The sequence below is a fragment of the Melospiza melodia genome, chromosome 1 (genome assembly GCF_035770615.1).
Source record: "Melospiza melodia melodia isolate bMelMel2 chromosome 1, bMelMel2.pri, whole genome shotgun sequence".
NCBI classification, from domain to species: Eukaryota; Metazoa; Chordata; class Aves; order Passeriformes; family Passerellidae; genus Melospiza; species Melospiza melodia.
The window spans coordinates 50,941,619-50,964,338 of NC_086194.1; the positions used below are offsets into that span (position 1 = coordinate 50,941,619).

Below are 22,720 nucleotides of genomic sequence, written 5' to 3' on the forward strand. Positions count from 1 at the left end.
ACTGAAAACAAAGGTCGCTTCTATTTTTCTAGTCATTCTCAGAATTGGAAATCAACAGAAGCATCAAATTAAACTGGCATATCACCTCTTGATGTGGCACTAATACTGCCAGAGCTGCTTGTGTGGATTTTATTTTCATGTTATGGGTAACAGAATTTTAAAAGCAAAGAAGCAAAAGAGAGAGAAACAATCCAAAATATGATTTTTCAGAAGCTTTACATGTCTGCCAGCTATGTCGCACTTTTGAGATGCTCAGACTGTAAAGAACAGGATTTGCCTCATAGGAACTTCTTAAGCAACATTTCTGTTCAGAAAGAGGCTTTAAGAATATGTCCTACCAACTTTGCAGTGAACTTGATTGAGCAAAATGGAAAGATTGCTCCTGCACAAAGATTCTTTTTGAATTCAGGCATTAATCTTTCAAAATTATGCTTACATTAAAGCTGAAAATGCACTGCAGAAAGGAAATCCTTTGTAATTATGAAAAAAATATTTTAAAGAAGGGTAAAGTTTTAGGAGTTCATTAGATTGAGTTGAAAGAATTTTAAAACTGGAATCTTAATGAAAGGAATATATATATTGTATTCTTTGCCTTTGACAATACTGATGAAATTTATGTGTAGAAAAGGTTATAAATATCAAGCTGTATTACTGAGTTTGTACAGGCAAACATCACACACTCATCATTATCCTTTGGATTTCCTTGACCATTTAATCATACATGACATGAAGCTTCAGTTTTACTATCCAGGGATAATCAATCCTTTGCATGGCATCATCACTGCATTTGCATATCTTAACAATTTATTACATAAAGGATAACGAAATTGTGTAAACCTCCATACGTTATCAGGAATTTCTGAAATGTGTAAACTTGTACAGAAGAAAGCCTTGAAAGGTTATTCAAACCATCTCAAACTCATAGCAATAATACATTTATTTCTTACCTACATGCCTCTGTATGCCAACAAGCATTTTCAGAAACACTTAGAACTTAAAAACCAGAGAAATTAAAGTACATTCTTTCTTAATCACCCTGCCCATAAAGCCACAAGTCTACACATGAAAGCAACTATGAACACTTAAGCTGCTGCAAAAATAGAGTAAAATGCTAATAACCTCTGTAATGTTAATAAGCAAATAATGATTTTCAAGTATAATATTTTGAGGTTTTCAGACGGATCAGAAAGGACTGTACAAGCATTCTCATCCAAAGACTTTTGCACTAAAACCATCCAACTAGCTCAGCAGGGATGGAATATTACCAGGATTTAAAAGCCACAAGAAAGCTGCAATTCATTTAACAATAAATTTTGTCTGCACTGGTCTTAGACTACTATAATTTGAGAAGAAAGGGAAAAAGCACTTACTGCTTCAGTTAATTTTCTTTAAAAAAAACCAAAAAACCAAAACTATCTGACTTACACTAAAGGTTAATTTTTGAAAGATGAAACAAGACTCCAGAAATAAAATGTTCATACATGATAATCTTTTTTTTAAAGTCATAAATGTACATACAATAAGATCTTTGGATTTGTGGTAAACTTTGCTTTGTGTTTTATATTGTTGCAGTATATAACAAAAATATCAGCTACACAACCACAAAAACCTTCTAGTCTTCTTTAGAATTAGAAACAGAAGCGTAGATGACCATTAAATTATGATCTTACCACATTTGAAGGTTCCAATTTCTTCCTTCTGGCAAGGTCAGTGATATTATTGCCATTGTAGTTGATGCTCTCCATGCAGCCTTTGAAATTTTTCCTACTGTTAGAACTTGGCTTGCCAGAAAAAGGCATGCCTCCAAAGGTTATCTTAAATGAAACAGAAAAATGGTAGATAGTTACTGGCAGGCAAAGACTGTTAAAGAATTTTGTTGTACACATTGCTTTCTTTGAACACTCAAGCATGGCAAAGTAGAGAGCTGGCAGCACTCTTTACAGAAAAAGGATGTATCAAAATAAATACTGCAAAAGCAGAAATAAGAATTGTAATTAATTTTAATTATTTATGGTAGCCAAACCCAAATATTATTCCAATTGTCCAAACAGTGAACAGACACACATCACATGTGAACAGTTCTGATTGATATTGGAAAATAAGCATTTCAAACAAGGACATTGGGACAAATTTCCATCACAGTATTTTTCTAAAAAAGTAGACATGAAATTAGCCAGATAATCTGATTCAAATCATTCAGTCAGCTCTAACTGTGTGCCAGAGCTCAGAGTACAGCACAGCAGTGGTGGGCTCCAATGTGGCATGTAATTCTTCTGTAATGCTCATATGTCTACTTCACCCAGAAGAATTTACAGAGTCACACAGCTAAAGATGCAATCCCCTGGTAGACAGAAGGACCTTTCACTACAAAGAGCATGCTTTTGTCATGTAGTTATAGTCAATGAGGAGTTACCCCTTGATTTATCAGGTCAAATTATCTCCTTAGAGAAGATCAAGACAACCCCTGCAAGGAGTCAGTCATCAAACTCAAATAGGAATTGGTTTTTGTCTTACAGCTGAACTTCATTATCCTGGCTAATTGATTCTGGGTTATCCATAATCTATAGTTCTAAAAACTTAGAAACCCAAATATTTACAAACTAAAAGTGTTTCTCTTCAATGAGTGACATCTCTGTCACTCCATAGAGATGATACAGGTCTCTGCCACATAATGGTCTTTATGGAAATGATTAGAAATGTATAATGTTACATGTTTTCATTAATATTTTGCAGCTCAAATGCCAAGAATAAGGGTCTCATGAGATTAGTCCCTGCAATCAGTGTTAGGTAATTATATCCATTAGATGATGGCGTAAATAGTAATAACAACTTGTTTTCCTGCCTCACAAATGTTCAGAAAAATATCAATTTGTAATCTAGTGCTAAGATTTGGCAGAATTAAGCTTTTAACCATTATTCATTGTCCATTCCATTTGTTATTACCAAGAGAAGGAAAACAGAGCTCTAGGCTGACATTTTCAGTTTTAAATGCATGTGAGATATCAATTTCTATTCCAAAGAGGAAGCTTCCACTTGGCATGTACAAAGATCTAAAACAATACAGCTGAAATCTAAAACCTTTATAAACCCCACACACCAGCTTTTGGTGTGTACAAATCTTGTGGGGACATCCTCAGGTATTGTAAATTGACATGACTTGACTTTAGAGAATATACAACTCTTCATATGGAGAATGGAACTGTAATAGTTAATTAGTTGTCAAATATTTTATGCATGTGTTTGGATTAAATGAAATATAGCAAATAAAAAAGAAAGGATTTTGAAGAAAAGAAGAAAAAGCAAAAAACATATAATGTGACAGTGAGTTAAGAGCGACTTACAAGACTATTTTTGATCTCAAAAATGCAATCAGAACTAATATTGTTTTCCTTTTTTTGTGTTTACCTAACTCTTCTGAAAGAGATTAACCTAGAAACTACTTTGTCTATGAAAAATAGTTTTGATTCTTTTGGCTTTATTCCTTGTTAATCCCAAAGACAACACCTTTAAATTTAGTCTGTGGTGTCTAGCTCCAAAATCAGTGAGATAACAGTGAGGAAAGGAAGGAGATTAATTCTCTTGAGTTTATATGAACTACAGACACACATACACACGCACACTTGAAGAAGTTCAATTAAACACAAGGAGATCCACGTATATGGAAAATGAAATGTATCTTTGAGAACTGTTAGTGAGGTCTCTTTATGCAGAGAGGATGGGAAAGTGAATGCATTGAATTCAGCTCTTAATAGGGATACACTTTTTATATGCAATATGTTTGTTATGTAAGTGTTTTATATATGTATGTATGTATACATATATACACACACGTGCACAAATTGCACAACCGTGGCTTATGGCATTCAGCCTTTTTCTCATTCACTTAAAAGCCTGTAATAAAATCTATTTATATGAGTTTTAAGTAGCTCAGTTCAGATCTTCAGTGCTCAATAATTAATAGGGGTACAGGAGAATTTGCTTGTTATTTTCTTTTTAGAGTTACAGTAAATAATGTATCCACAAACATTTTTCGGTATATAATCAAATATTTGACTCAGAAACATTTATAATTACTTTTTTCAAACATTTCATATATTCTTGGTCAAAAGTAAAAATAAAAAACCCCACAAGTTGGAATAATTAAAAAACACAGTTGGTAAAAATAAAAAAAACACAAGTTAATTCAAATTTTTTCCATTACATCATTTATATTCACTCTTACATCTTAAAAAGTTGTAAGGGTGGAAATTACATATCTGGTGCAGTCAACCAAATTAATTCTCATCAGAAACAGTAAAGAGTGTAAGAAGATATTATACAAAGATTGCAATAACTAATGTGTTGAACTTCATGTACAGATTAGAGGAGCTCAACAAGTTCGTAATAGCTGAAGCTGTAGTGTAATCAAACAATAAATCCACATTTAATTACTACCAGCACTTGTCTGCATTAACCTGATTGATTAAACAAGTTTTCTTACAACTTTCTTAACTCCTCATTGCTTCTTTCACAAATGAAGTTACTGATGCCATATTTGTGAAAATACAAGGAAGTATCTACCTACCTAAGACAGGGCAGATCAAGATGTGTATGAATAAAAAGGTTCTAACCTGCTTCCTTTGCTAAAAATAAACACTAACTCCTCAGATTAAGGCTTTCTGATTCAAGAGCAAAATTCACCTGAGTGAAACAACAGATTGCACTATACTTTTTAAAATATACTTTCTGCTTAGAGCAGCTGCTTTTAGAGATTTTTAATATCATGTATGCCTATCTTGCTGAATAACACACATCTCCCACTTTAAAACAAAGGGCTGAGATGATTGTTACACCAGATGGGACTTGGTAGGCTAATTAAGAGAAACATAATTTACAATTAAAAGAGAACCCTGTTGGAAACAAAGTTTCAGGAAATATAAAGGAATAAGTAATCAAAACAAATGTATGAAAAATTAAGAAAACAAATTATGTTAGCTTTCTTATTGAACTTTATAAAAGCACTTTGAATGAGAAGAAAGAAGTTTCACTGTCTACCTCATAGTCCAGGTCCAGATAATCAAATTCTCCATTTGTTCTGAAGTGCTGCATGTGTCTGTCGAGGGTGAGATTGATGTTCCTCCCGTGGCGCTCTATGATGATGGAGTGCCAGTGGTGATCATCCAAGAGGCTGCCTGTTGTCACAGAAGTGTGGCCAAAAATAGAGCCAAGCTGGTTGCTGCCTGAGGACAGAAACAATAGCATTTCTCACCTCATACAATAAGGCAAACATTTTCCTCTTTCTTTGTCGATGTTTCACCTGAGTCATACCAGACGTGCAATTAACTGGAAGAAGTCAGTGTGCTATGAAGTTGGGATCTGCCCAGTGGAGAGCTGCTGCCACCAATACAAAACAGCAAGCATCTGATCACTGAATTTCTAAATATATGTATAAATTCATAGCAGCAGTTATTTGTAAATTAACATGAGAAGCAATACCAATTTCCAGTTGTAAAGTTGTTTTCATCAAGGGTTTTCTGTTTTTGCTCCGACTCCACAGAAAAGAAAAGCTGTCACCTCTGGGCCAGATCCTGAGCTGCATTGGAACTGTACTGATTTATGAATGTTGGGGAGGACATGGAGTCTAATGACAGATTTTGGCAAAAACAGCCAAAATCTCACTCTTGAGTTCTATGCTTTGTGGCCTTTACCGGTATCATTATACCAGCAAGCAGAGGGGAAAAGGCTCAGTGCAGACTGTGCTAACAACAGCAAAAACCATCTTCTGTTAATACAGCTTATTTTGCTATGTTATCCTGAAGCAATCTTCTTATTCTGGAAGTCAAACTACTAGCAAGAGTACAGTTTTGCAATTCTCAGCTGTGTTATCCTGGGGGTTTTGCCAGTGTAGCTGTGCTAGTCAGAGATCACATCTCATTGCCATCTGACTGACATAGCTAAGCCAGCAAAGGTTGATAGCATAGATCCCAACTGAAGCAGCAAATGACTAATTCAGCAGTAAGTGTAAAAAATTGCTGCACTGCTCAATAACTCAATGCAATCTTCCTTGTTCTGAATACATGAGGACTTAAAGCATTTCTGAGGCTGAGAATTTCTCAACCTTAAGAATGCCTGCAACTGAGACATTAAAGTTTGTGTGTGCTGAAAACACATTCTGGAAAATCCCATTTCCATGGCTTAAGACATTAATTCCCTAAAAATGACCACCCTGCCCTTATGCTGAAGGCCAATGGTCCTGTTGGTTAAAAAATAAAATAGAATTGCATGCATGTCATTGAGCCTCAGTTTCTTCAATGCAAACTCAAACACAGTGCAAAGTGAAACCTAAATCCACTTCTGTCTCCCCATCCTTCCCCAGTCCCTGGTGTTTGAAACTAAGTCACTGGATCTCACCAGGCAAGATGAGCATGCTTTTCTACTGTGTCTGATACCAAGACAATACTCTCAGGCAGAGGAATAATAACACCATAAAGAATTACATCTGTTTATTGAGTGTGTGTCACAGGGCCCAGTCCCATTTATCAGCCTAATGATTTAAGAGCATCCTCACCAAACTCATATATGGAAATTATAGTAGCTTATAAAGATAGTTTGTGCTGAAGATTATAGAGGAACAGTAAATGAAAGGGTTACTACTGCAATTAAAATTCTTAAAAATAGGTAACTGCTTTAGTTATCTCATCATCTGTTCATGTTGATTGTTAGAAAAAGAAAAGTAGAAAATGCTAGTGGAAATAAGTATTATTCAATGTAAATAACAAATGGAACAATTTACTCTTCATGTGTCTATAAGAGAACTAAGGAAAATTGCATGAAATCTTTTTTTAAGGTTCTTTTGTTTGAATGGAAAAATACCTCAAACCAGATAAGTATGGGTCTTTTTCATAATAAATGTACTTTATAAATCCAGTCACTTATGAGCCTGTAGTCCTCTACTGGGAGGACTGGAACTAAAGTAATGTGTACAGGATTTCATCATAAGATTGCCTGATTAAACAATCTATTTCTTTTCCTTTCCTAGCCCTCCTTCTCAGACTCTAGGAAAGCTGCTGAACTCCAACTTCATGTGGCCTGTAGCTTAGTAGACTGATATTATTTTTTTTCTTCAAGGATCCTAAGTGTGACCTTTATTCCTTCAGCAGTGACAACAGTGTCCTTCCCTCACACAAAGCCGCAGCTGAGACCAAATATAATTCTGGAAAGCTATTTTTTTTTCTTTTTTGTTTGCAGTAATGACAATATATTGCTGATCTTGCTTTCCTGTATGATCTTCTTTTCAGAGTAGCTCACACAGAGCAAAAGGGACAGGATGGAACTAAACACATGCGCACACTCCCCCAACATACAGAAGGGAATTAACGTTTTAAACAAATCGTTTGATTAAATGATGCAGCTTACCAAATTACTGTGGGAAAGAGACCTAAAATTTCTGTGAGAGAGATAAAAAACTACCAAAAAACTGAACAATCAAAACATACCTAAATTTAAATTTAGAACAAGTTTGGCTTTCTTCAGTTCCAAGGTGATATAATCTCCCTGCTGTCCTTCTCCGTGGAAGATTACACCTTCGCTTTCAGAGGTCTTAAATTTCAGAGAGATGACATCTTTCAGTGTTTTCATTTTCTTGTTCCTGAATCTGTATGGTAACACTACATGGCCATCAAAATTGATAACATCAGCCCCTAAAGGAAAAAAAACAAAAAATCATTGATGAGCAGTTATGCATTTCTATGGCCACTGGAAAAACAGACATGCCATATGCAGATTGTACCTTAACAGAATTAAAAAACGTGCAAATGTGAATACACTGTGAATACATTTTCTTTTGTCCACAATTTATTGCCATAAAACGTAAGAAGCAGGCAGAATATAAATTTAATCCACATAAAGTAAAACTAGAAACAAATCAGATTTGGGAGGAAAAATGCTACAACTGTACTCAATGACTTTCAGTTTCTCTCAAATAGAGTTGCTGCCATGTACATTTACCTAATTATAGATCAAAATGAAAGGTAAACATCTGACTGGTCATTAATAAATCATTTAATAGGTCTTTAAAATTCTCTATAGGTATCTGCAAGGACTGTAAACAATAAAACATGAGCCCAGAGTAACTGCCTGGTAGTTTTAGACTTTATATAAAAAAGACATAAGCCTTGTATATTTAATGAAATGGCAAGTAAGTTATGACCTCAACTAATTTTGAAAAGAAAAAAAAACCTCTGTCATTTGAAGCAATTTTTTTCATGTTTGGTTTTGTTCAAATTATGTGGAAACTGAGGGATGCAAACATTTAAGGTCAATCCAATATTCATATATATATATATATATATATATATATATTTAAAATAACACTTCAAAATTTTATTTTGTCTTATTTTCATGATGCAATCTCTACTTTAAAGAATGAACACAAATTTTCCACAATTTTCTGCATGCTAGATCCCAGTAAAAATAGCTGCAGAACTGGATTCCATTCAAGAGATGCATTTATGCTGAATATTGAATCTCGTCACTTAAGTGAGAGATCTCTCACTTAAGTGAGAATCTCGTTCTGTAAAAGATTTCAAACAGATATTTCTCTCTAAAAATTTACACATATTTAAAAAATCCCCTTTGTAAGTTGATAATAGTCCAACCACCAGTGTCTTAGCAACTATTTGTACGAACATTTCATCCTCACTGTTGACAACTAACAATTTGAATAGTTAAGTAAAATTCTTCCTGTTTTTCAAAAGCATTTATACTCCTGATTGACAGACCATATTCATTCATGCTCTGAATGTAAAGAGGGATGGCATTTTATCATCTATTCTTCAACCACATCTGATTTTTTCCTTCTTCTGTGGTCTGCTCTTCAGTGACTCCTTGCAACTTTTTAAAACTACTAACTTGTTTTTGTTATTATTATGGGAATTAATTTAAAACTTCCACCCTCTCTCAAAAACACAGAGACAAACACATTTCTGTTGTGTAATTAACACAGAAGCCTTTTTCAAAACTCCATTAAAACACTATGCCTAACTGCATATATTTCAATTTGAATTTACATGGCCAAGTCTTCCTAAATCTGAAAAGACTTCTGAAGAATTCATAAATTGTGATCCCCTTATTGTTCATGCCAACTAAATTGTGAAGAATTTTATTCGGTACATAAAATACGAGCCTTACAAATGACTGTGATATCCCATAATTGTCACCATACATCTCATTTTTGTCAGAATTCAGCAATATATATTAGAAATATGACTTTTCTTTATAAAACACCTCTTAAATTGCAAATTTCAATAATAAATATGCATTAAGCTTCAAGTACAACAAGAATTCTCAGCCTGATCTGGTTCTTCCAAATGACAAATTTCAATCATGGGAGTCAGCTCTAAGTTAAATATCAATATGGTATGTTGTATTTGTTGTGTAATAAATCCATTTAGAAGTTACCAGCATGAAAGAGGACATATTTACTTGGGCATAGATGAAGAAGCATTCAGAAGCAACAAATTGAATTTCAGAAGTGGGGTTATCATGGCTCGAGTAAATCCATTACTTCTGAAATTATTACTTTTTTTAAGAAACAAAATAAATTGTTAAAAAAACAATGTAACAAAGATTATATGAACCAGGTGGTTTTGTTTGCCTTGCAAGCTGTCAAGAGATCTGAGAAATTAATTCTTGAGATTTTTGTGTGTAGTTTATGGAAAAAAAAAACCAAAAGCAACTTTTAGAAAAACATGAGCTCTGTTTATAGAAAAAAAAAGCAGTATGAAAGTCACCCTTTTTTCACAAAAATCTTACCTTTATGTAAAGTAAATTTGCTACAGATATCCTGCTCTTTTGAATCTACATACAACTGCCTGGCGCAAGTGTTGAATAATATGAAAGAAAATTGATGGATATTGCACCTTAAGTAACCTTCATATCAAATATACATCATAAAAAGATGATTCCACATGCAATGTCTGAGACTGTCTTTCATAAAATTTCTTAAATTTACTTTCTGATGGTTACAGAAACTTCTGTATGGGGTATATCAGTTTTCCACTAAGGCCAGCAGGTACCACTTTGTAACATCTGAAAAAGCTGGCTTAATAGTCAGGGATCTGACCCATAGCTGGTCAGTGCATAGCAGTTTTGTGGATTCACAAGATGTCCATGACAAGGCAAGTATCCCTTCTGTTCCTACATCATTGTTACAGTTCCATAGGTGTACTCATTCTTTGAAGAAAATTTATATTACACACTTTAACAAAGCTGAGTAAAAGGGCTATATTTTTTCCAGAATCTGTCCCTGAATTTCCATGTTTTGAAAATAATTCAATCAAAAAAAGAAGCTGCAGTAATCTTTGATTAAACAGATTTTTTTTTTTAGGCATGGCTGAACTGTCAGCATGGGTCTGAATGATAATTCAATCACCTGAACATTACACAGCAATTATGTTTAAGAGTTATCATATGTAGACTGTAGTAATGACTTGTGTTCTTCCTATGATGGCAGTCAGATATTTAATATCATGATAATTACCATAGTGCAGAATGCTGCTCAGACAGTAAGCCATATAATTCCTATAATTGCAATGTAAATATATAATTTTTCTCCTCCTTAGCCACTCATCTATCAGCATTAGTAGGAAAAAGACCTAAACCATCACATGAAGTACGTATACCTGCAGTCGGTGACTGTTGTCAGAGGCTGCTAATGCAACAGGGAAAACCTTCATAAGAAAAGATAAAGTTTAAAAAAGAGAGAGAAAGAGAAGAAAGAAGAAGAAAATGAAGAAGGAAGGGAGAAAGAAAACCTGATAATTTTTTTTTAAATTACATGGAAATAGGAAGTACAAATCTGATTACTTGCAATTTGATTTCTGCCCTACTGGATTTCCTATTATATAGTTAGATGGGAAAACAGTGTTAAAACAGTAAAAATATTACACCACTTTCCTTTGGCTTGATAGATGTGTTAGGCCTTATCACAGTAAATGCTTGAGACCATATTAAAGTCCTTTCATTAGTTAATGCATCATCAATTTTCCTCTAAAAATGGCACAGAAAGCCTTGCAAAGATTAACAGGATATTGGGTGACAAATGTGACCCTATTCCCAAATCTCCAAGGAAGCTAAATCCCCAGCCACAGGTCTTCCTACCTATGCTTTTGTCCTGTACTTTTGGCTACATGCAGGATTTGGCAAAATTTCACCAGGGCATTAAATCTTTCAATTTATCAACTAATTAGAAAGAAAGAGCCCCCAAATCAGACTCAAGCTTCAGAACTTCTCTATTTACTCCATTTCTTGTGAAAGAAATATAACTATCTTCAATGCCAGCTTTTTAAGAATGAAGAAGTGTTCATTCACAAAGACTCATGACATACTTCTTCACAACTACTTAGCTGCTTTGATCAAGGTACTGCCTGGAGTTACTAAATAATCCCTGCTTTGTGACACAGTAAAATTACAGCGATCAAAACAAAGCAGAACAGCAAAGTGTTTTCCAGAAAAATGTTTACCATACCGTGAACAAAAACCATGGCAATATGTTTCTCCTCCTAAATTACAAATTTAACATGTACACATATTTTTAAATTGCTACTGATCTCTGAATGATTGACTCTTCAAAGCCTGTACAGAATATATCAGTGAGATTAAAGATATAAAAGTTCTGTACCACTGAGTGACAGCGACCTTCAGTGAAATTTTCCCACTCTGTTATCTCTCATCCATTTTTTCCATCTGTTTAAATTGTCTGTTTAGACTAAATGAGCTTTAGGGAAAATATCCTCACTTTTAGCATTCTTTTCTTACCCTATAGTTTGAACCCTACATCTGATGTGCCAGTAGTATAGTAATAGATGGTAATAGCCATACACTGAGCATCTACCATCTAAAAACATCAGAGATAGATCAAAGCATCTTTGCCTGGCCCAAACTATTCCACATCTGTAGATTCATTTGTAGCTATTAGTCACAGGTTCTAAAATATCATTATGGGAAATATAAGCACATAAACTGTGTATTGTTCACATAGTTTAATGGCAAAAAAAAAATATTTCTTCCAACAAATCAAGGGATAAGGCTCAAAATTATACCAAGAATAAAGCCTCATTTTGTTAATATTCACAAAAAAATTACATATACAGAAATTTCTTCAGAAAACCCTAATCTACTTTTTCAGGAGTTCCATATGCTGTCAACATGATAGCGTGCTGAATTTGCCACTGGGGTCTTTGCAGCTTGAGCCTCAACAGAATTAAGTTCGCTGAGCTCACGTTACAGATGCACTGCTACACATCATTTCACCAAAAAAAAAAAAAAAAAAAAAACCCAAAAAAAAAAAAAAAAAACCCAAAAAAAAAAAACCAAAAAAAAGCCATGGCCCAGCACAGCAGTCAAAAGGCCCAGCACAGCAGTCAAAAGATTACCTCCTCTTTTATGTTTTCTTACAGAGAGGCAGAGAGCCAAAGGTTCTGTGTTCGAGCACTGCCTTCAGGCACTACAGCCCAGCTGTAAGGACACGGGCAGCTCTGGCCTCAAGTCTGCTGCAGCCAAATTGACACTGCCTCAGCTCCCTTTTTCAAAAGTCAAGGCACCTGACACAAAGGAGCAAAAGACTAATACAGGTACAGATGTATGTTGCATTTACAATAATGTGCACTTATTCATATTCTGGAAGCACATGGTGAAAGAAAATCAATCTTACGCTTCTCTTGCCTGCTTAGTTTCCAATGCACTGAGCCTGAATCCTGTTGTTATCTGTCAAGTGATGTCAATGTTTGAAAGAGAAAAAATACCTTTGCAAGGAGGTGTGGAATTTTTTCCTCTCTTTTCTTTACATTACATACAGTGTACATATGGCAATGCAGTATGAAAGTAGTAAGAGTTTTGTCAAGGTGTATTTTTAACTCAATGCTGGGGTAAATGACACAAACTTTACACTTACTTTTTATATGCCTGCCAGAAACTCTCCAAATAAATCTGTGAGGAAATATTTCCTAAAGGTAGTGGGAATTCTTTGCCAAGTTCTGAGTGCTATATCCACTTAAGATATATAAAAAACACTTGGTACTTTAATTTTTTTCCTGAATTTCAAAGCACAAACATTTTCCCCTATTTTTATCCTAATATAATATTCCTACTAAAAAAATTGTAGTTACTATAGTGGTGGTATTTACAATTAATTTTTCTAACTCCTGTGAAAATGTTTATAAACATGTGGCTTTGTCATAATTTTCTATCTAATAAGAAACAAATGCAACAAGTGAAATGAAGAAGAAGCAAAATTAAAGAAGAAAGAAAACCAAAAGAATATAGAATATATTTAAAGATATTAATATAATGACCATGGCTAAAGTTTTCCTGTGTCCCCAATTCTATGTATATGTATGTCCTCCTGCTTTTTTTTTTTTTTAAGTAGGAAAATTGGGTTCTTTCTGACAATATTAAACTAAATTTTTATACAAGCTACTTGTTCCTTGAGACAATAATTTTGTGACAAGTGAAGTTCTGTGCAGTTTCAAATAACTTGAATTAGTTACTGTGTTATATACACAGGAGAAAACATTAAAGCATTTGAAAATTTTATGAACTTAGATGAGGCTTCAGAATACACTACAAAATTATTTTCTTAAGGGTGTGTTTAAATAGGATGATATTTCAAGAACTTAATGTAAAGTTAATGATTTTTTGGTTGAAGATTTTCAAGAAAATTTTCTTTCATTGGTTCTTCAAATTTCAAAAATATAATTAATTTCAAAAATATAATTAATTTTAAAGGTAAATGGGAACATTTTTATATATGCTACATTTTGACTACATGACGGATAAATGAGAAAATGAACATATTCATAGTATGCATCGCAATTCAGTTTTAAGCTTACGCATTCTAACCACAGTTTGCAAAATAAATCATACTGAACAGTACATAGTAGTCTCCTATAGAGGACAACTACCAGTGCCATAGAGAACTAAGACTGTAACCCAAGATAATCTTCATCTCAGACAAGAACTATTCTTTTCACAATCTATTCTGCTTTATGACTCCAGAAGGACGATTAAAATGGATGCTAAGAGAAACAGTCTATTTAAAGTAGTCTATTCCTAAGGAAGAAAAGAGATTCAGCATCAATAAAAACACTTATTTGATAGCTGTACATGAGTTTTTACACTTTGAAAAGTTTTCATATGTATACCTTTATATGGTTAATTTATGACTGTGAAAAGTAAAATTCAGGCACCTTTCAACTATGAACTATATGCAACAAAATATTTTCTATGATCTACTATTCTTTAGCTAGGGTACTTTAAAATAAATCTGGTAAAAATAAACGTATAATTCAAATATTCTGAAGAAAGTCTGCTTTTTTGTATCTTATCATGCTGGTTTACAAGCCAGAAGCATTCCTTGCAATAGTAAATATGTTTCATTCTGTTCTTCATTTTGAAACCCACCATTTGACATTGGATCTCAATGGGAACATTAAAGTATATCATTAAACTCTAAACCTAGGTACAGTACTTAATTTACTTGAAAACAGCTAGCCTCTACTAATGTTTTCACTGTTTATTAAAAAGGTAAATCACAAGAGCTCCAGGTCAATAAAAGAAGACAGCTCTGACTCTCACACAGTAAATGGCCAAAACAGGTCTCAATCTTTATTACACTGGTGAACTTACTCATTACTTAATAAAAGAACTACAGCAAAGAAAAAATTCGTACCATGTCTTACAACATTCACACTCAGTTTACTCAGCGAATAAATTATCTACAAAATGGACAAGACAATCTGTTGAAACATTAAGGAAATGGATGACTAGCTAGAGCTTTGGTTTTAATGTTTACAGCTACATGAAAACAGAAAGACACACAGTTGGCCCACAAAATACTGCTTTAGAAGTTCTCTTTTTGAGCTGATGCCACCCAATTCAATCATCTCCTGGTATACAATCTTTCCATGTCTTTTAATATCTGGATGTTATCCGAACACCCATTACTCAAGACCAAATTCTTCTCTCTCAGTCATGTTCCATATACTTTATTCACAAAATCACTCTCAAACATATATTCTTTACTTCTTCCAACTATGGATCTTGTATTTAAATTGAACTCTCAAAGTGAGCTGCACAGACAATGATTAAGGAGTGTGGAGCATGGACTGTCTCAAGCTCCTGTGCTCAGATAAGTCTGATACAGTAAAAATCTCATAATTGTCATTCAAACTTCTACAGTTGACTGCAAAAAGCACGGAGTGCAAGACTGAGACAGGCCTGACCACGGAACACTCACATTTAGCATAGTGAGTAACCTCACTATTGCCTAAGGGCAAAAAATGTGTGTCTCTAAACCCCATTTCTAACAGATGTCTAGTCCTTTAGTGAAACTGTGAGTCTGCTGCTGCTGCTAATTCCGTCTTGGTGTACAAATTCATTTTATGGAAACAAAAACGAAGGTGAGTTGTTACCTTTAACTCATGTATTTCAATTCAAAATTATGAGTTAATAGAGGAAAATTCATTAGCATAAATGATAGCAGAACAACTTTGCATATTTATACAGTTCAGTTTCACTGTTTTATTTTCAAATTAATCAGAGATTAATATCTTGTGTTTAGCACAACATAGGAAAAGCAGACCACTGGAACTTGATTCTGGTCAAATAATTAAAAATAAGTAATTCAGTCAAAAATTTTTTCCTCTCCTGCCTAATATACAATATATCTGACTAAGATCATGCATAGTGTATTCCTCACTCAATGATGTCTTGCATATTGTGATGTAAGAAAGTGTTTGGATTCCAAACTTGTAAGCCATAAAATCTGAGCCCCAAACTCTGCCACGCACAGATTAAGTGTGAACTTCCGGATGGCTGAATCCAGTGTTTACTATCCTTTGTGTTTATTTTAGTGTGTTCAATTTAAAAGCCCCACTCATACTCAAGATTAGAAGTCAAAGCTTTATTTTCAGATGATCTACATTCATTAGGTTCTGCCTTGGTTCAGTGAAAGACTAATAATTTAACATGTAAACAGCCTCCAGTGCTACTGGATTAAGGTGCTACTGTAAAATGGCATACAGTTACCAATATTAAGTGAATGGATGCTGTATCTGAATAAAAATTAACAAAAATGTAAGGATTGATGGCACTACATCAGCATCACTTGCAACATTGCTTACACTCTGGGAAAGAAAATCCCAGAAGGATTAAATATACAGCAATATGAAATGCTTAACTTGCATTATATCACACATATAAAACGAGCTACTTCCCTGAGAGGGAAAAACAATTTTTGTTGCAAAAATGTTCACCATGACAAGAAGTACATCAGGTAAGAGCGCCTAGTCACAAAATCATGAAGATTCAAAGGGACCTATAGATTTCACATAGTACAACCCCCATGCTCAGAGTTTATTTGTACATTTAATTCTGCCAGAAGAACTGAGTTTCATTTAACTGGGTTTTCACCTTTTTTCCTTAACTGAACAAGGAAACAGAAGATTTGCTTTATTGTCAAGTGTTTTTCCTTGTGTTTCTCAGACTGCACTTAACAAGGTCAGTGATATATTGTGTCTCCCTCCCTACAGCCATACATGATCTATCTATAACTTCTAGCAGGGTTTACAGTTCAAGAGTTTCTGGTGTAGCAGAGCTTAAGACCTCTAAATTCTCCACTTTCCATAACAGTCTCTCCAGCAGGAGTTTGCTCATGGCACCTCAGCTGTGTGACTGGCTGTTCCTCCCCTAGGAATTGTACCATGCATTTCAGGTTTCCTTGCTCAGCCAGTGCCAGCAATTCAGTGTCCTGAACTTTTGATTATTCTCTATCACTAAAAGCTAAAAAAATGCAGCAGGATGAGAGTTTCTTCTCAGGAAGACTATAAGGGACCTGCTTACATACAGTTAACACAGATTAACATGCAGCAGATTCAATACTTACAATCACAAAGTCCATTACTCTTATAATTGAAATTCTTCATCCATGATGACTGATTTATTTTTTCTGAGCTAAAGGGTTAATTTCATTTAAGTTTTCAAGCTCTAAATTGGATATTGATACTAGAATCTAAGACTTTTGCTTAATTTCTTCAACATTTTCTAGTGTTTATTTCTATATTTACAGGCTCCTGGCAAACTTGTTGCTTAATAGAAGAGTCAGATTAAGTAACAAAAAGAAATTGCATTTTTGGTCAATCAGTTTGAAATGTCTGGAAGGCTCAAAATATCATAAGACTGTATCTCCCAGAAAAGAAATTTTACCAAAATTTGTCAAATTCTAATTTTTTCCAAAAATAAAGGGAGTCTGAGTAAGAGTATACATATAGCTGTTCTTTCAGATGGGAGCATTTTTCTTTTTTGAGGCCATTTATCTGTTATTAGAGACACCCAAAATATGTTTGCAAATTATTTGAAAAAACATTTTCCTTCAGTCCTCAAGATTTTTTGAGACTGTGTAATTAATGAAATTATTTTTCAACAGTGATTTTCAAAAACCTGTATCTGATTCTTAAAAATAATTCAACTAGCTCTGTACGTTAGTGACTGTCACTACAGCAAATACACATATTCACACAAGGGATGAAATTTTACAGCCCCTACTTAGGCTACAATTGATTATGTTTAACTAAAAAAGGGAGGATAACACTCAAGATATTTCCAAGTAGGTAGGAAATGCATGCAAGTGTGTACAGGCAACTCACTCCAGCTGCATAAGATGCTGCTATTCAATCATGAAGCAATGAATGCTCCACGTGAGTAAAAGGGGAAGATACTTACTTAAAACTCAGATGTGGATAAGTAAATTTTATTGCTTAAAACTGCCACATCTCATTTTTTAAAGTGCTCTTTCTTTTAGCTGGAACAGGGCATCCAGAGAAATTTTCCCTAAAGATTTGGCTCTGATTAATCTGGTGTTTGAAAGTTATTTTTCACCCTTTATCCAGACAACACTTTTTGGAACAAATAAAATAATTAAAGCACGTAGCAGACATGGTCTTGGCTTACTACAATGGAATATGACCTAATATGTAATGTGATAGGCACATCTTGGATTATCCACACATGGATTTGCTTTGTAAAGGAAAATTGCTTCTTTTTGGGTTTAACAAGTTATTGTGACAGGTATACGGGAGAAAGACTTTGTAAATATAGGAGACTATCATAACAGAAGGATTCTAAGTAAGGTAATCAGTAATGGACACATAAGCTTTTGTGAACTCTTTCTGTTCATGTGGCAGCATCCTAAAACAAAAAAAAAAAAAAAAATCAATGCCAATATAAATGCAGATACTATTGTCAGTATATTTTAAAGTATAACTCCTCAGTAGAAGAAATCCATGAAGAGGTTATTAACCTGACAATTCATATTTAGTTTGTGCATGCAAGAGCTTTTAGTGCAGTCAGTGCTGTTCCTCTTGTCCTAACATTTTCCCTAGTGAGAGTATTGCTGAACCAGCAGAGTCAGTTTCCAGACTCCTGACTTTCTAAAGATGTTCCATCAGAAACCATATTTCTCATCACTAGTACCAGTGAAGGATTAGACTTCCACCTATTTAACAAAGAGAGCTGACTAAGTCCTGTGCTATCAATTCTCTGTTAAGGAAAGAAAAGCTAAACATACATTTTGCTTTTCACCTTTAATGAGGCAAAAAAAATTTCTGAAATAGTGGTTAGGAGGTCAGCACATAAGTACTTACAGAAATGCCTTTGATGTTCAAAAGCATTAAGAACAATCTACTCTGTCAGAAATCAATGGGAGAAAAATAAGCCATTTTATGTAAATATTTAAAATTGTAATCAGGTTCCGATGCTTCTACATCAATTTGAGAACGTCTGACTAATTACTGTTATCCAAGTAGATATTTTAATAACAAATAAAATTCATTACAAAGAGTTGTCTTATGAATCAATGGAGGACTCATGCATATTAAAAAAAAAAAAAAACCAACCAGAAAAATCCACCTAGACTATCTCTACTCTTTTTTTTTTTTTCTGCTCATGAAATCCTAGTCTTGGATAAACTAATTGTTTCCTATTTGACTGCAATTAGATAATTTAATTTAAAAAAATTCTAATTTCTGTTCACAAGCCACTAAATATAAGAATTTGCTAAAAAAATCATACCCTTAACTTATGCAGAAGTACTGAAATGATTTTTAACCTTTAACTTTTACCTATAGATCACAGCCCATTCATTTCTGGGGGGTTTAATGAAAATGTAAGAATTGCTAACTGAAAATTTAGCATCATCAAGGCAGTGCTGTAAATACAAGAAATGCATAAAATATTTAATGTGTAGCAAGTGAAGATGAGATACATTTATACATAATTACAAATAAGGGGGAAAAATCCTTACTGATTAAAAATTTAGTTCTTGTAACAAATGACTCACACTAGGTTTCCTAACAAAATCAAAAAGCTGCTTCCTCTGATGAGCAATAGTTAAAGGCATTTTTATACAATCTGTAGCTGCCTTTTAATTCTCATTTTCAAGTCAAACAAGCAAAGACACTCAAACAATGCCAACAAATGGTATACCTTGTATTCATGAACAATAAAAATTGCACATGCAATGCTGTCCAGGTGTAGATGTACGTGTCTGTGTTTGCATCTTGCTAAATATGGAATTATTCTGGTCCAATGTTATTGCTTCATGTAATTAGCTCTGTATCACAAGTATCTTGAAACTGAGTAGAGTGGTGGACATTAACAGGCTTTGGAGAATGATTAAAAATAACACTGTCTTGTAATTTCTAAACTTTGTTGAAAAGCACCAGTTCAGTGCCTTCTAGCAGATATACTCTGTATAATACTGCTTCTTTTTTTTTTCTTTTTTAAAGCCTATGGGGTTCTTTGCCAGGATTGTGGCTCTTTCTCTGTTTTTGTGCTCGTTTGAGCCACTGCATTAAATAACAGGAAGATTGTCCCTAGTGTTTTATAGAGATGTATCTGGTCAGAAATCACATCTCAAGGAGAGAAGACACCCAACTACAGCTCAGGAAGAAATCCTGAGTTTGTGAAGGAAGAGGGAAAATAAGGATATAAAACTGTTTATATTGATAGCTTTCATTTTGGAATGAAATATGGATATTTTTGTTTATATTTTTGGTGAATGGCTGTAAACTCCCAGAGAAATCAGACATTACTCTTATTTTTTTATGAAAGCAATATTTCCTCCTCCAGACAACTGAGCTTCAGAGGAAAGTCAGGCTTACTTGCAACAAGCAATAAAGACAGGAGAACAAAACGTAAAAGGTAAAATATATGCAGGTTTTTTTTTAAACTTATTTTCAGGATGCTCTAAGGATTTTGCAAGATGTTTATGATAATGAGGAAAGAATTTTGCAGAGAGAAAAACCCACTGTCACACTGCCAGTCTAAGTTAATTGAAGAGTTTACAAATGACTTCTATTGCTGCTGAACCCAAGATATCACACCATGTGGAACTCAACCAAAATTTTTTTCTGCTCAGCCTTGCAGACACCAAGCTCCTGTTGGGACAGTTCTGGGGAGTAAATCTTCCTCAAAGTATTATGCTTTCAGTGCAGTGCAATCTTCCATTTACTTCAAAAAGTAGGAAGAAGACATTGTACAGAAATGCCTGGGCCTCTAAGAGCTTTTCAATAGTCTTTGAGCTCTATGTTACAACAGTAGGGCATCTCTCCATTATCCAATGGCCTTTGGGGAAAAAATCTCTAGCTATACTGAAAATTATAAACTTACAAGATCTTAGACTCCCAGTTCCTACTGACTTTTAATTCTTAGTCCTTTTCTACTCCCCTCAACAAAATTCTTCACTGAATTTTCTACTATATTAAAGTAAATGTATTTTCAGCATTTTAGTTTTAAAGAAAGATGTAATAAGAGTTAAAACAAGCAAAACCAACACCAATCAAAAAACCTCAATCCATATCCTTTCCCCTAATTTATTTTAATAAGGATGGGTCCTTCTGGTAGTAAGTTATTGAGTCCTTGGAAATGTTCTCTTCTGAAGATCCTTGATCCTTTAGGGCACTGCTGTGCAGGCAGATGTAATTAAAGCCAAGGGGAGATCAAATGGACTGTACACTCTTTTCATTTAAAGGTGCTTAAACTGCTTTAGATGACCTTGTCTACACAGAAGAATTATTACAAGAAAATCTCATCACTACCAAAGCTATTTCAGCTTCAGTAGAATCAGTATTGCTTTGAATTTCTGAGCAGATCACTCAGCAAAAGCAGTACTTTCAAGAACATCTGCTGATATCCTATCATAGTATCCAAGTTATGGCAAATTTTTTCTGTTCAGTGTAAAATAGCCTCACTGAAAACAACAATTCTTAGTCTCCAACTCCTATGGGCAAGTTTTATTCAATCATCTTTAAAGGAACAGCTCTGCATTTTTTTACCAGATGAAATAAACCACTTAATAATACTAATATTTATGTATTCCTTTACAGAGAGATAACAAATGTATTGTCTCATTTACCTCAGCCAGTATTGTCCAAATTATCTTTTCTTTCTTTTACAGGCTTTGTATACACTTATTTGGCAAACAGATTTAGAGTTGGTTCATACCACAAGGTAAATTAAATTTAAAGCAAAGACAGAATTTTCCATGTACTTTTTAACCTCAGTGAGTGAAAACAGATCTTTTTGCTTCTTCTAGATGTGACACATATCTTCAGAGCATGCTGTACAGGTCAGTTCTGCAGTCTATTTTTTGCTCAAGGGATGTGTGGTATCCAGCTTTTGAGTTAATATATTTACAACATTAGCTCCTCATTGCCTGAGCTACTAATGGCAAAAATCTCACTGAACTTAATGGGAACTTCTCAGCTATTGAATGTCCTTCATGTGCAGAAAAGGTTTTGTGCACAATCCATTTTCATTGAACTTTAAGCAGTAAAATGCAAAAGTGAAACAGTAAAAAAATATAAAATAAATACACAACTTGAAAGTTGAAATACTTTGGAATAAAAAGAAACCTATTGTTCCACCAAGCCTGGCTCATTTTTACACAAAGTGAATAGGAAAAAGTATTTTACCTCAATGCCTAAATAAATAATTACACTCTCTCATCTCAGTTAAGACAACTCAAAGACAACATTTTGATCCCTGCCATCGACTCTTTGAGATGCTTTTCCTAAGAAAAATAGATTACATTAGAACTTATCAAGTATGCTGAATATAAATCAGTCATAATCTCAGTGTAACTCATGGAGCAGTTATAGATCACTAAGCATAAGGGATTTTTTTTCTTGTGTCTCTCTTTTTTCTTCACTGCCTACCAGCATAATGGGCTCTCTTGCTCTTTATGTTATACTGTTGTGTTAGTTGCTTTTCCTACTTCATGCTGAGAGAGCTGCCTAATTAGGAAGACCAGAGTCAGATTCTAGACTATTGCTGTTTAATACTGTTAGTTTATCTGTTAATTAATGTGCTACACTTGGCAATCTAATTAGATTTTTTTACTGCAGAGATAAGTCAGTGAAATTACAAAGAAGTGCAGGAGGAGAAGGCTGGTGGGAGGCTCAGAAATATTTATTGCTTGAATTAGTTATGTGTGATGTTCATGCATTTGTCAGTGTCTCATCTTTTTCCACCCATGCCCACAATCTTCTCAGGCTTTTGTCAAGAAGGATGTGGTTTATTTCCTGTAAATGTTTCTTATTCCTGCCAGTGAGCTGTTTCTCTTCTCCATCTTGGTGTCTGACATGTCCCTTCTTTTTCCTCAATTTTACTAACAAGGATGTCTCTT

General features: G+C 34.1%; 1 protein-coding gene across 1 annotated transcript in view; it reads right to left on the reverse strand.

Moving 5' to 3' along the window:
• Window positions 1–22,720, reverse strand: part of CNTNAP2 (contactin associated protein 2) — a 1,021,890-nt gene that overhangs the window by 531,617 nt on the left and 467,553 nt on the right. The window contains exons 5-7 of the mRNA XM_063157997.1: window positions 7,476–7,679; window positions 5,035–5,219; window positions 1,671–1,814 (exon numbers count right to left, since the gene is read on the reverse strand). Coding sequence (XP_063014067.1) covers window positions 1,671–1,814; window positions 5,035–5,219; window positions 7,476–7,679 — 533 coding nt within the window. The remainder of the gene's footprint in view (window positions 1–1,670; window positions 1,815–5,034; window positions 5,220–7,475; window positions 7,680–22,720) is intronic.